This window comes from Carlito syrichta, unplaced genomic scaffold, assembly GCF_000164805.1.
Source record: "Carlito syrichta isolate Samal-C Ts95f unplaced genomic scaffold, Tarsius_syrichta-2.0.1 Scaffold308881, whole genome shotgun sequence".
Taxonomy (NCBI): Eukaryota; Metazoa; Chordata; class Mammalia; order Primates; family Tarsiidae; genus Carlito; species Carlito syrichta.
In genome coordinates, this window is record NW_007252977.1 from 389,361 (window position 1) to 402,698 (window position 13,338).

The 13,338-nt window shown below is 38.5% G+C and overlaps 1 protein-coding gene across 5 annotated transcripts in view; it reads left to right on the forward strand.

Moving 5' to 3' along the window:
• CAV1 (caveolin 1) overlaps positions 1 to 6,539 on the forward strand; it is a 68,067-nt gene extending 61,528 nt beyond the window's left edge. For 4 of the 5 annotated variants that reach the window (XM_021716725.1, XM_008066338.2, XM_021716724.1 and 1 more), the window contains exon 3: positions 2,351 to 4,612. In XM_021716725.1, coding sequence (XP_021572400.1) covers positions 2,351 to 2,692 — 342 coding nt within the window. In that variant the 3' untranslated portion in view covers positions 2,693 to 4,612. Of the gene's footprint in view, positions 1 to 2,350; positions 4,613 to 6,509 lie in introns of those variants that run through there. The other variant, XR_002482435.1, reaches the window with a different exon arrangement.
• Positions 6,540 to 13,338: the final 6,799 nt, after the last annotated feature.

Consider the following 13,338-nt stretch of genomic DNA (forward strand, 5'->3'; position numbering starts at 1 on the left):
CCGGCTGATTTTTTGATTTATTGTAGAGATGAGGTCTCGCTGCCCAGGCGGGTCTCGAACCCACGGGCTCAGGCAATCCACTCACCTCAGCCTCCCAAAGGCACGGGATTATAGGCTGAGCTACCGAGCCGGCTAGACTCTTTTCTAATAAAAGTGATGGACCATTTCCCATCATACACTCAAAATGTATGCACTCATTTCAGGACATTTGTGGACAAACACTGCCCATCCTTTGACCCCAGATTAAGAACACCTGCTCTAGTGTTTTAATTCTGGCATCACCAAATCCTCTTAGAAAACAAAGACATCTTTAAAATATACAATTTTTTTGGTATCTTGTAGTTGAGCGATGGAAAACAACAAGTCCTTATTTTTCATAGCTTTGGGAAGAATGCAGTGTCAGAACATGGCCCCATGATAGACCATTAAATACATTGCACAGAAACCTCATTAGAGTATTGATCTGATTTGCCACGTATTTCCTACAACATTTGAAAATATACAAGTAAATGTTTACCTCTGAATCTAGATCTAAATGAGTGAAGAAAAAAATTAGTGATAATAAATCTATTTAACTTCATTTCCATAATTATAGCCATATTTTTTCATATTACATTTTTAGAACATTGGACAATAAATCACGAAACAGAATGTTCTAGAAAATAGACTTTAAAAATTGGTAAGCACCGTGTACTTTTTCCAGAAGACATTTTATTGTGTTGAATCAAAAGGGGCTCTTTGGTGCTGAGCAGCTCCATGAAGTTATTCAAGTCCTCATTCCCTCATCCTGAGCCAGCCTGCATAGCTGCTGGCAGTCATCAACTTGTTTGGATTTCAAACTACATTAGATTGTTTCATATAACTGCCACCGCCAAGCAGTTGAGCTGGCTTTTTAATCCTAGGCTTCAGGTTAGTTTCTACAAATTCTTACAGAGGGATAGAGCTCCTGGGAATTGATTATTTAGGTGAACACATACCTGAGAGAGAATGCTATTGGGGAAAGGGCTGCATTTGGTTTTGACCCCACCATTACTGTGTGTTTGACTTCAGCAAGTCACTCTCACTTCTCTGAACCTCTGTCTCTTCTTTTGTAAAATGACCATGATATACTTTCCCAGATAGGTTTGAGACCTCAGAACACAGGAAGATGATGTGTGTGGTAACTATTAATGCTATGTGACAGCAAACTCATTTGATTAATCCCTACTGGACACCAAAGGGGACTACTACAGGATTCCTTAGGTGCGGACCATTGGTATTTGTATCTGTCCTTATTCAAAAGTTTACTCTCGGTTTGTTTAATTCAGAAATGAAGTTTTCTCTGGTTAACGATCTCTTTTAAACTGACTTCTCTTTTTAATTTTCTTCCTGCTTGGCATCACCTCTATTACCTGGCAGGCCATTCAGAACCGTAAAGCTCATCTTAGGCTCCTCTCATTCCCTATCCTTGAAGTAACCAAGTCCTGTGGATTCTTCCCTTAAAATCCCCAGAATGCCTTCTTTTTTTTCTTGTGACCACTTTTCCGGCTCAAGCTTGTATGACAACAGTTTCTCTGCCATGAGCCTCTTTCCTTTCTCTCCGGTCTACATACTGCTGTCAATTTCATCTTGGTAAACTACTGCGTTGATTGTGGCTGCACTCATCCATTTTCTGTGGACCCCACTGTCTGTAAAATGACATCCAATCTGGCCTCAACCTGGCTTTCCAGCCTTGGTGACATAATCTGCCTGTGACACGTATTGTACTCACCCTTGCTTATTCCTGGGGTTTTGACACAACGTTTCTAAATTCCTTTCTTTCTTCCTCTCCAAATCATGCCCTAACTCCCAAACTGTGTTTAAATGCCACCAGCTCATAAAATGTCCTGATGCCTCCCAGCTCACCTTGATCTAATTTTCTGACATAATTCTTCTAATTGAGTGTTTGAAGAGTTGCTCATCAATTACAAACTAACTACTCCTTAACACTGAGTGTGTAGTCTCCAAAGGCAGTTAAATTATGTCATGCTTGTTATATTTTTCTGAGTTCCTTGTACCCTTATCCATATTAGGAAGGCCAAAAATGGAATCATATCCTTTTGGTTTTCCCTAGAGTAGCAGTTCTCGACCTTTCGCGTGGTAAAGAACATGTAAACATGGGCTCCACCCTAAGATACAATAAAGCCTGAGCAAAACCTTAATATTTGTGTTTCCAAGGTCCAGTGATGCTGATGCTGGTTGTCTTTAAGCATCTCAGACAGAACTAGTGCATAGAAGCTAGCACAGTACTTGTTTATGGATGCAGAGTGGTGGATTTTCTTTTCTCTTTTCCTCGATTCCATTCTCACGTTCTGTCACTTCTTTCTTTTAGATTGACTTTGAAGACGTGATTGCAGAACCAGAAGGGACACACAGTTTCGATGGCATTTGGAAGGCCAGCTTCACCACGTTCACTGTGACGAAATACTGGTTTTACCGCTTGCTGTCTGCCCTCTTTGGCATCCCGATGGCGCTCATCTGGGGCATCTACTTCGCCATTCTCTCTTTCCTGCACATCTGGGCAGTTGTGCCGTGCATTAAGAGCTTCCTGATTGAGATTCAGTGCATCAGCCGTGTCTATTCCATCTATATCCACACCTTCTGTGACCCACTCTTTGAAGCTATCGGCAAAGTATTCAGCAATATCCGCATCAACATGCAGAAAGAAATATAAATGACATTTCAAGGATAGGAGTAAACCTGATTCTTTTTTTTTTCTTTAAATTTTCTCGGTGCCAATTTCAAGTTTCAAGTTGTGAGTACAGCAGCGATTTATGATGAATTAGCTTGGTTGAGAACAAAGAAATAACTTTGTCAGTTTTCATAAGTATTATTTGTCTCTTCTGAGCGATTTCATCTATTTTTTTCTTTTTTGGCAGTCCGAATTTTTAAAAACCCATTTAAATTGTTTTCCTTGCCTTTTTATTTCCATGTGGATTGAGCATTGTTATATTGGCTGAAAAATGAACATATTGTTGAAAGGTAATTTGAGAGAAATATGAAGAACCGAGGAGAATAAAAAAAAAAAAAAAAAAAAAAGAGCTAACAACCTTAGCTGCCTACTCTAAAATGTTGGTCATTTTCTGGTAAGCAAAGAATTTCAGGCTTTGGCCATGGAGTGTACAAGTATGTGGGCAGATTTTAAGCAGACTCTTTAACCATTATCTGAGGAGCTAGTGGATTATTGCTATTCATTTTAACAATCCAGTGGGATCTAGTAATCTTTACAAGTTAAAAACACAATCTCCTGTATTCTTATGATCCGACTGATGCCTTACTCTTCTTGAAATTTCAACCTATGATACTTTCTGTGCCTGACTATTTGTTCTATAGATGATGAGACCTTAGTGCCTTCCTGTTTTTCACATTTTCCTTTTCAAATAGGGTCCAGCTCATCAACTTTCATTAGGTCAGCAGCCTCCCTGAAGACCAAAATTAGAATATCCATGACCTAGTTTTCCATGTTTGTTTCTGACTCTGAGTTACAGAGTCTGGTGAAGCTCATGTCTGTGCTTGGTCATAGAGCATCTTTATCCATATTGAGTATGGTCAACATTAGCCTGATGAAGTGAATTAAAGTGGACCAATGGGGCTGAGCCCTCTCTGGGCTGGCAGGAGTGGAAGCCAGCTTTCCTGCCTCTCATCAGCTGAATGAGGTCAGCATGTCTATTCAGCTTCGGTTATTTTCAAGAATAATCATGCTTTCCTGAATCCAAAACTAATCCATCACCGGGGTGGTTTAGTGGCTCAACATTGTGTTCCCTTTTCAGCTGATCAGTGGGCCTCCGGGGAAAGGCTGTCAAAATGGAGGCCATTGTGTAAGCCTGTCAGAGCTGTTGCAAACATGACCCCTTCCAAGTAAAGTACTTGCAACTGTCTGTTATGCTGTGACACGTGGCCCCTCCCCCTGCCAGGAGCTTTGGACCTAATCCAAGCATCACTTTGCTCAGAAAGAAGATGGGGGAGGAGACAGTAATAAAAGATTGAAGTCATTTTGCTGGAATAAGTTCAAATTCTTCTGAACTCAAACTGAGGAATTTCACCTGTAAACCTGAGTCATACCAAAAGCTGCCTGGTACATCCAAAAGCTCTTCATTCCTCCTGCTCATATTGTGATTCTGCCCTTTGGATTTTTTTTTTTAACCTTCAATTATGCTTTTATTTGTATCTTCATACACTTATTGGAACTCTGCTTGGTTTTTGCCTCTTACAGTCTTCCTGACACTTTAATTACCAACCTGCTACCTACTTTGATTTTTTGCATTTAAAACAGACACTGGCATGGACATAGTTTTACTTTTAAACTGTGTACATAACTGAAAATGTGCTATACTGCATACTTTTTTAAATGTAAAGATATTTTAAACTTTATATGAGGAAAATCACTTAGGTAATGGATTTATGATTCAGTCTGTAAACTGTGTATTCCAAGACATGTCTGTTCTACATAGATGCTTAGTCTCTCATGCAAAGCGATTGCTGGTCCAAAAGATAGCTGAAATTTTATATGCTTACTGATATATTTTACACTTTTTTATCCTGCATGTCCTATAAAGGTTACAAGCCTGCACAATAAAAAAAAAAGTTTAACAGTAAAACAGTCAGCTTTATTATTTTCCCCCAAACAGAAGTTCATGTGGCAGTGTCTGTGTGTGAGTATGTAGTGAGCATGTGCATAGTGTGTGTACAGATTTGTAGCATGTTCATGGGGGGTAATGGTCTTCTACTTTGAAATTATTACAAAATCACTTAGGTGGGATCTTTCTGCTAAGGTTGTCACCATTCATTGGTTACTTCAGATAAAAGTAATAATTGGTAACAGATTTCTTTTTAGCAGTTTACCTAGTGTTTTACTATATGTCACCTAAATTGAGGCCCCCAACAGCTGTGTGTGATGAATACTAATTCTCTCACTTGGTAAATGAAACAATTTGCATTCGGGGCGAGGGTTGGTAATGCCTTGAACTTAGCCATGCCTTAGCTGGAATTTTTTATAGAGGTGTATTTCAGTCACAGTGTATTCTTGTCCTTGGCTGAGTTTACATTCAGGATTTCTGTATTAGGATTCTCCAGAGGAATAGAACCAATAGGAGATGATGAGAGAGACAGGGAGTGGAGAGGAGGGGAGGGGAGGGAAGGGGAGGGGAGGGAAGGAACATAGAGATGATAAAGATAGCAAGAAAGATGCTACAAGAAATCGACCTACATGATTGTGAAGGCTGACAGCTTCTAGGATCTGCAGGGTGAGTCAGCAGGCTGGAAACCCAGGAGAGTTAATGGAGTTCCAGTCAAATGGCCAGCAGGCTCAAGACCCAGGAAAAGCCACAAATTTAGGTCAAGTCCAAAGGCAGGAAAAAACAATGTCCCTGTTTGAAGGCAGTCAAGCAGAAGGAATTATCTCTTACCTGGAGGGCGTGGGGAAGGGTTGACATTTTGTTATATGTAAACCTTTGGCTGATTAGATGGGGCCCACCCACATTAGGACCCACAATCTACCAATTTAAAAATTAGTATTAGCAAAAAAAACAACGAAAAAACACCCTCAAGGAAACACTCAGAAAAACAGTTGGGCAAATATCTGGACACCCTACAGCCCAGTTAAGTTGACACATAAAACTAATCATAGCTTCCCAAGATAAATTTTGCAAAAGAGACTTTCTCTTAATCTCTCTCACTTTGAAATTGATGCAGTTTACAGAGTCCCTCTCTCTACTGGACTTTCAAGAAAGCACTGAGGCTGCTTATTTGGGATTTGTGTTTACCCAACAAATTCGTTTTGCTGTGCACGTGGAGACATACCTCTGACTATGACCGCATTTGAGATCCCAGGTGAAGACATGCCTCCACTTCAAGCAAAATGAGTAATGTGACTTTAAACGATTATATTTCCTCTGATGTTATTATTTGAGTCTCCGAAAAAATGTTAACAAAATCAAGACTTTACTTGTTTATACTTTGGTTTAGCCACACACATGCCCATCTCTGGACATGCATGGCTTGGGATGACTTTTACTCTGTATTGGAAGTAAATAACTTCTTCATACATCACACTTTTAGTAAATATTGCCTCATAATACACATCAGCCCTGTGAAGTTAAGCTTTGTCTAAGAGCTTACTCATTCCTTCCCTAATGTGGATGCTGATAGTCCAGTATTCTGGTTTTTAAAATATAATCCGTATTTTTGACATTAAGTGAAGAGAAGTAAAGGGAGACAGCCTTAACATCACACAAAATGGTGAGACCAAAAAAAAAAAAAGACCATGGCAATGAATATATAAAAATATTAAACTTCTATATATCAAAAACAGGAAAAATACAAAACAAATGTTAAAGTGCTAACAGAGAGCATTATATATATACACATGCACACATATGTATAATGCATAACATAAATATACTTAACATGTAGTGAGCTTTCATAAATTAAAAAATGAATATGCCAATAGAAAAACAGGCAAAGGAATGAAAAGGTGATTCATAACAAGAGAGATACAACAATCATGCAAAAATTACTCGTAATAAAGCCGTTGTAATCAAAGCGATGAGATACCAATTTCACCTAAATTTGCAGAGTGAAAATAAAAGTAGCGTCTACACTTGTGAGGACACAGGCCAATAGGCACTCACCCACTGCATCTGAGAGGGTAATTGGTACAAGCCACTTGGAGGACAGCTAAATGTCCATATGATTTCTCCCACAACTTCTTTTACTAAATCAAAATAACAGGCACATCAAAGTTCATCATCGTAGATGTTCATTATTTGATTGCCAATAGTATAGTACACTTGAAACAACATGAATATTCAAAAGCAGAAAACCAATTAAATAAGTTATGGCATATACATTTAATAAACTACTGTTAGCTTTTTATGTAATCAAATATTTAATGACATGAAAATATGTTCATGGCATCATGTTAAGTTGAAATGTAAAGTTTGAAATTGTATATTCCTAATTTTTGCTTTAAAAATGAGGGGGATTCAACTAATTGCATCATTTCTGAATTCCTGACTTTAAAGATTTCAGAATAGGTATCGATTCCCCCACTTACAAATAAAGTTTAGAGAGTTTTAGGGAGTCACCAGTTTACATACCTAGTAAGTATTGAAGTTATCTCTTTTTTCTTTTTTTGAGTCAAGGACTCACTCTGTCCTAAGTCTGGAATGCAGTGGCATGATCACTTGCCACAGCCTCAACTTCCTGGGCTCAGGTGATTCTTCCACCTCACCCTCCTAAGTAGCTGGGACTACAGGCATGCATCACCACTCCCAGCTAATTTTTATTTTTGTAAAGACAGGGTTGTTGCCCAGGCTGGTCTTGAACTCCTAGGCTCAAGCATTCCTCCTGCTTTGGCCTTTCTGGGTGTTGGGATTATAGGCATGCATCACCGCATCTGGCCTGGAGCTCTGACCTAATCTGAGTGTATTTAACCCCTAAACTCTGCTCCTTCCACTCTATCCTCGTGCTCTGTATGGTTTCCATGCCTTACCCCTCCCTCTTCTTCATGAAGCTTCCTGTTCCCACTGGCTTGCCGAATTATTTCATCCTCCCTGAAACGCATAATAAGTAAGTAATGTGAGGAGAGTTGGTGTAAACTCTAGCAATAGTTAATAGCAGTTAAAATTAATAATCATTTCCGCATGCCAAGTTTATGCACTTTAAATGTATTCATTTATTTAATCTTTGCAATAACCCTAAATGGTTTGTATTATCATTATCTTCCCAACTTTACAGATTGAAAAACTGAGGCACAGAGGAGACAAGTAACTCACCCAGAGTCACAAAGCCAGAAATGAACAAAATCATAGTTATGAACCTTGGCACCAAACTATATGGTTAGCGAAAATACCAAAACACACACAGCAAGTTATGACTCTACTGAGAACAAGTAAAGGTCATCAATATGGGTGGCAGTTAAAGTGAAAATGAAGACATTTTACATCTAAAATATAAAATTAAGACTGCTCTTACAAATTTGCCAAAACCTTTAATCTAAGGGTTTAAATTTAAGTTTTTACAACAGAAAAAATATTTCATAATAGTGTATACTCGATGACTTTATAGTTTCATGATTTTCAAGTCTATGAAATGGCTAGGTGATATGTTGATATACAGATTCCAGGACAGACATTACAGTAATGGAAAGAAGCACTTATACTTTTTTTAATAAATCATATTTATATTGATATTCTTATGTCTCTGTATAATATATCTGTGTTTTAAATCCATATTTCCCATTTGGTCCTCTATAGAACATTTCAATCTGTGGCTGTTCTTCCTTTAGAAAATGTTCCCCATATTTCTTTAAAATTTTTCTTTTCTTTATATTTTCTCCTTCAGGGTTCACAAGTAGCTAAAAGATGTTTTTACTCTTATTATCTCTGTCTATGAACTTCCATATTTTCTATTTCTTTCTAGAAGCATTCTTTCATCTTGTCTTTCAACTAATCCATTCTTTAATTGTGTCTATGTCATTATTCATCCGACCTCAACTCTATATCTTTTTATGCTAATACTTTACATGGTTCTTTGGGGATTTTTTTTTCTTGTTTCATGTTGCTAATATATTGCCTTTTCTCAGGATTTTTTTTTTTTAAATCAAAATTCTTGGTCCTCTGTTCTAATATATATGAGGGATAGCTCCCCAAAACTGGAATTTATTTAATAAAAATTGTGTATTTATTCTTACATGTTTAAACTTCAGTCACCTTCAAAGTACTTTCCATTTGAGGCAATACACCTATTGAGAGGCCTTTTCCACAGGAATGGTCAGGTTTTCTCATCTGAGGTTTACACTGAAACTCATATTTTAACTAAAAATCCTGTTGTTGATGAATCCTAGTCCCTTTTTTTTTAAATTAAAAGTATTTTTGGTATAGGATCATATTGTCAGCAAAGAGGGATAGCTTAACTTCCTCTTTTCCTATTGGATACCCCTGATTTCCTTCTCTTGTCTGATTGCTCTAGCTAGGACTTCCAACACTATGTTGAACAGGAGAGGTGAGAGTGGGCAGACTTGTCCTGTTCCAGTTTTCAGGGCAAATGCTTCCAATTTCTGTCTGTTTAACAATATGTTGGCAGTGAATTTATCATAGATTGCTCTTATTATTTTAAGGTACATTCCCTCTATGCCTAGGTGTTCAAGAGTTTTTATCAAGAAAGGAGGCTGGATTTTGTCAAAAGTTTTTTTCTGCATCTAATGATATAATCATGTGGTTCTTGTTTTTACATCTGTTGATGTATTGCATTACATTTATGGTCTTGCAGATGTTGAGCCAGCCCTGCATCTTGGGGATGAAGCCTACTGGGTCATGATGGATAATTTTTGAGATACGTTGTTGGATCTGATTTGCTAGAATCTTATTGAGAATTTTTGTATCTATGTCCATCAGGGATATTGGCCTATAGTTCTCTTTCTTTGGTGGGTCTTCTCCCTGTTTAGGTATCAGTGTGATGCTAGTTTCATAAAAAGATTTGGGGAGAGTTCCATCTTTCTCAATTGCCTGGAATACTTTCAATAGGACTGGTATCAGCAACCTAAGGGAATCTGTCAAAAACCTCCTTGCACTGACAAAGGACTTTGGCAAAGTCTCAGGGTACAAAATCAACTTGCAAAAGACAGTCACATTTTTATACACCAACAACAAACAGGCAGAGAACCAAATAAGAAGCACAATCCCATTCACAATAGCCACAAAGAAAATGAAATATCTTTTCACTTTTACAGTGAAAACTACAAAGACCTTTACAATGAAAACTACAAAATACTGCTCAAAGAAACCAAAGAAGATACAAGCAAGTGGGAAAATATTCCATGATCATGGATTAGAAGAACCAACATTGTTAAGATGTCCATCCTACCCAAAGCAATCTACAGATTTAACACAATACTCATTAAATTACCAACATCATTCTTCTCACACCTGGAAACCTCAATGCAGAAATTAATATGGAAACAAAAATGACCACAAATAGCCACAACAATTCTCAGCAAAGAAACAAAGTGGGAGGTATCACACTTCCAGACTTTAAACATTTTTTTAAGGCTACAATAATCAAAACAGCCTCGTATCGGTACAAGAACAGGTATATAGGACAATGGAACAGGATAAAGATTCCATAAGCAAAACTTCAATTTCTTAACCAACTCATCTTTGACAAAGCCTCTAACAACAACCACTGGAGAGAGGAGAACCTATTCAGTAAACGGCACTGGGAAAACTGACAACATACCGAAGAATGAAACAGGACTCCTACCTATCACCATACACATAAATCAACTCTAAATGTATCAAATATTTATTTATTTATTTTTATTTTTTTATTTTTTTTGAATAGGAGTCTCACTCTGTCACCCAGACTGGAGTGCAGTGGCCGCTCCCGGCCACCGCAGCCTCGACCCGCTGGGCTCCGGCGAGCCTTCCGCCTCAGCCTTCCAAGTAGCCGGAACTACAGGCGCGCGCTACTGTAGTAGCTGATTTTTTGATTTATTGTAGAGATGAGGTCTCGCCAAGTTGCCCAGGTGGGTCTCAAACCCGCAGGCTCAGGCAGTCCACTCACCTCAGCCTCCCAAAGGCGCGGGATTACAGGCGGAGCCACCGAGCCTGGCGTATCAAATATTTAAACGTAAAACCCATACTATAAGAATCTTAGAAAATGTAGCAGACACCTTTATGGAAATTGGATAGGCAACCAATTCCTGATCAAAAGCCCATAACATAAGAAATAAGATAGACCTCATCAAACTGAAAAACGTTTGCAAAGTGAAAGACACCATCAAGAGAGCAGAAAGACAGCCCACAGAATGGGAAAAAAATATTTGCCAACATCATATCTGACAAAGGTCTAACATCCAGGATCTATAAGGAACTCAAACGAGCTGAAAGGAAAAAAAAAAAAACAGTCCTATAAAAGAGTGGGCAAAAGACATCTCTAAAGAAAAAATATGAACAGCCAACAGATACATGAAAAAATGTTCAGCCTCACTAATCATCAAAGAAATGCAAATCGAAACCACATTGAGATACCACCTAACTCCAGTCAGGATGACCATCATTAATAACGCAAAAAACAACAGATGCTGGAGAGGATGCAGAGAAAAGGGAACACTTCTGGACTGTTGGTGGGCACGTAAATTATTATAATCTTTGTGGAAAGCACTGTGGTGATTTCTAAAAGATCTAAAAATTGACCCTCCATATGACCCAGCAATTCCCCTTCCGGGAATATACCCAAAGGAATGCAAATTATTCTACAAAAAAGATACTTGCAAACATATGTTTATTGCAGCACTATTCACAATAGCAAAATTCTGGAACCAACTGTGCTGCCCATCAAGAGTGGACTGGATTTTTTAATTTTTTATACACAATGGAATATTACACAGCCATAAAGAAGGACACAATTATGGACTTCAGGGCAACCTGGGTAGATTTAGAGTCTATCATAGTCAGTGACCTATCAAGAACTGAATATCACATGTTCTTCTCACTCATAAGCAGACCTTGAACATTTATCATAACTCTACAAGAAAGGGATTGGCAGTAGCAGAACACTGCAGGGCAGGAGTGAGGGACATAACATCACCAAGGGTACCTGATCCTAAACCAGGCAAAGCGAGGATCAATGTGAGGCCCAAACTTCACCTGTACATAGACCACTTGTGTACATAATCCTGACTTGTACCCCACATCTTTAAAAGAAAACACATTTTCTAAAATTTGCTTTTCCCTCATGACAAAAAATATATATATTTTTAACCTTTCTTTGATTTGAAAAAAGGCGCACCATATGCGATCAGAGAATGTAAAGAAGTGTGGGAGACTGAGGTACTAACTCCACCGTGTGTTCTGCAAGGGTTTTTCCTTAAATAGTAACATATCCTCCTTCTCTACTGATTTTCATTTCATCAAGTGAGATAACAAAAAGCCCATGTGTCCATTTTCTCGAATTCTAGTTCACTGAGGCTTAGTACAGTGTGTGATATATATTCCAGCCTTGAAATATGAACTTTATTTTTAAAAACATAATTTGATAGCACAACTCCGATTTTAAAAGACAAGATTATTCGGAAAACTCCTTTAAGAAACCTAGAAGAAGAAAAAAATTGTTCACCCTCCACATTGTATTAATGGGCATCAACTGACATGCAAATCAGTATAATGCCTCTGCTCTTTTATCAATATAGTTGATTTATTGCCTTTCCTTCAGAAAATACGGTATAAATTGTTTATTAGGCTCATGGGTCTAATTTTGGAAGATAAGAGGTGGGGACACACACATACAAAACTGGATTTTATTTCTTAAAAATTGTAGGCTGGGTGCGGTGGCTCAGGCCTATAATCCCAGCACTTTGGGAGGTCGAGGTGAAAGGATTGACTGAACCCAGTGGTTCGAGACTAGCCTGGGTGACTTGGCAAGACCTCATCTCTACAATAAATCAAAAAATTAGCTACTTGGAAGGCTGAGGCAGAAGGATCACCTGAACCCAGCAGGTCGAGGCTGCAGTGGCCATGAGTGTGCCACTGCCTGCACTCCAGCCTGGGCGACAGAGTAGAGACTCTGACTCAAAAAAATAAGTAAATAAATAAAATAAAATAAAAATTGTATATTCTAGGTTTTTTTCATTTTTACATGTTTAAGTCTCGTCACCTTTAAAGTGCTCTCTGTTTGATGCAATATGCCTATTAAAATGCTTTTTTCACAGTTCACAAGTTTTGAACTTGTCAATTTTGGTGCTTCTGGTGTTTGTTTCACCTCTTCCACATCGGCAAAATGCTTCTTTCTGAGGACTTTTTTCATTGCTGGGGAAGTTGCTGGGGCAAGACTGAGTGAATGGGGAGGGTTGGGCACAGGGGTGTCTTGCTGTTTTTTGGTCAAAAACTGCTGAGGACTTAGTGGTGTGGGCAGGTGCACTCGTAAATCACCCGTCATGAAATGGGGAAAAACGCATTGAAAGAATCTCCAAAGAAAATTCACTGAAGCCAAATGCAGCCTCTCACAACAACACTAGCTGGTACACTGATGCCAATGGGTTTCTAGAACACTTACCTAGCAAGGGAAGCCTCTAGCACAAGGGCTCATCCTCCAAAAAATAATTCCGGGTCTCTTTGGGGTCCCCCTTTGTTTGCTTCCAAAAGTATTTGTCATCCAGTTTGCCATTCTCCTTTTGAGATACTTTACTCCTCAGCTGTCCTCTACCCCACCTACAAATGTTGAAATATCCTAAAGCTCCATGCTAAGCCCTCTTCTTGTCTCTCTGTTCATATCCTTTCTAGACCATCTCATCTCCCCTCGGATGTCTCACTGGCATCTCTA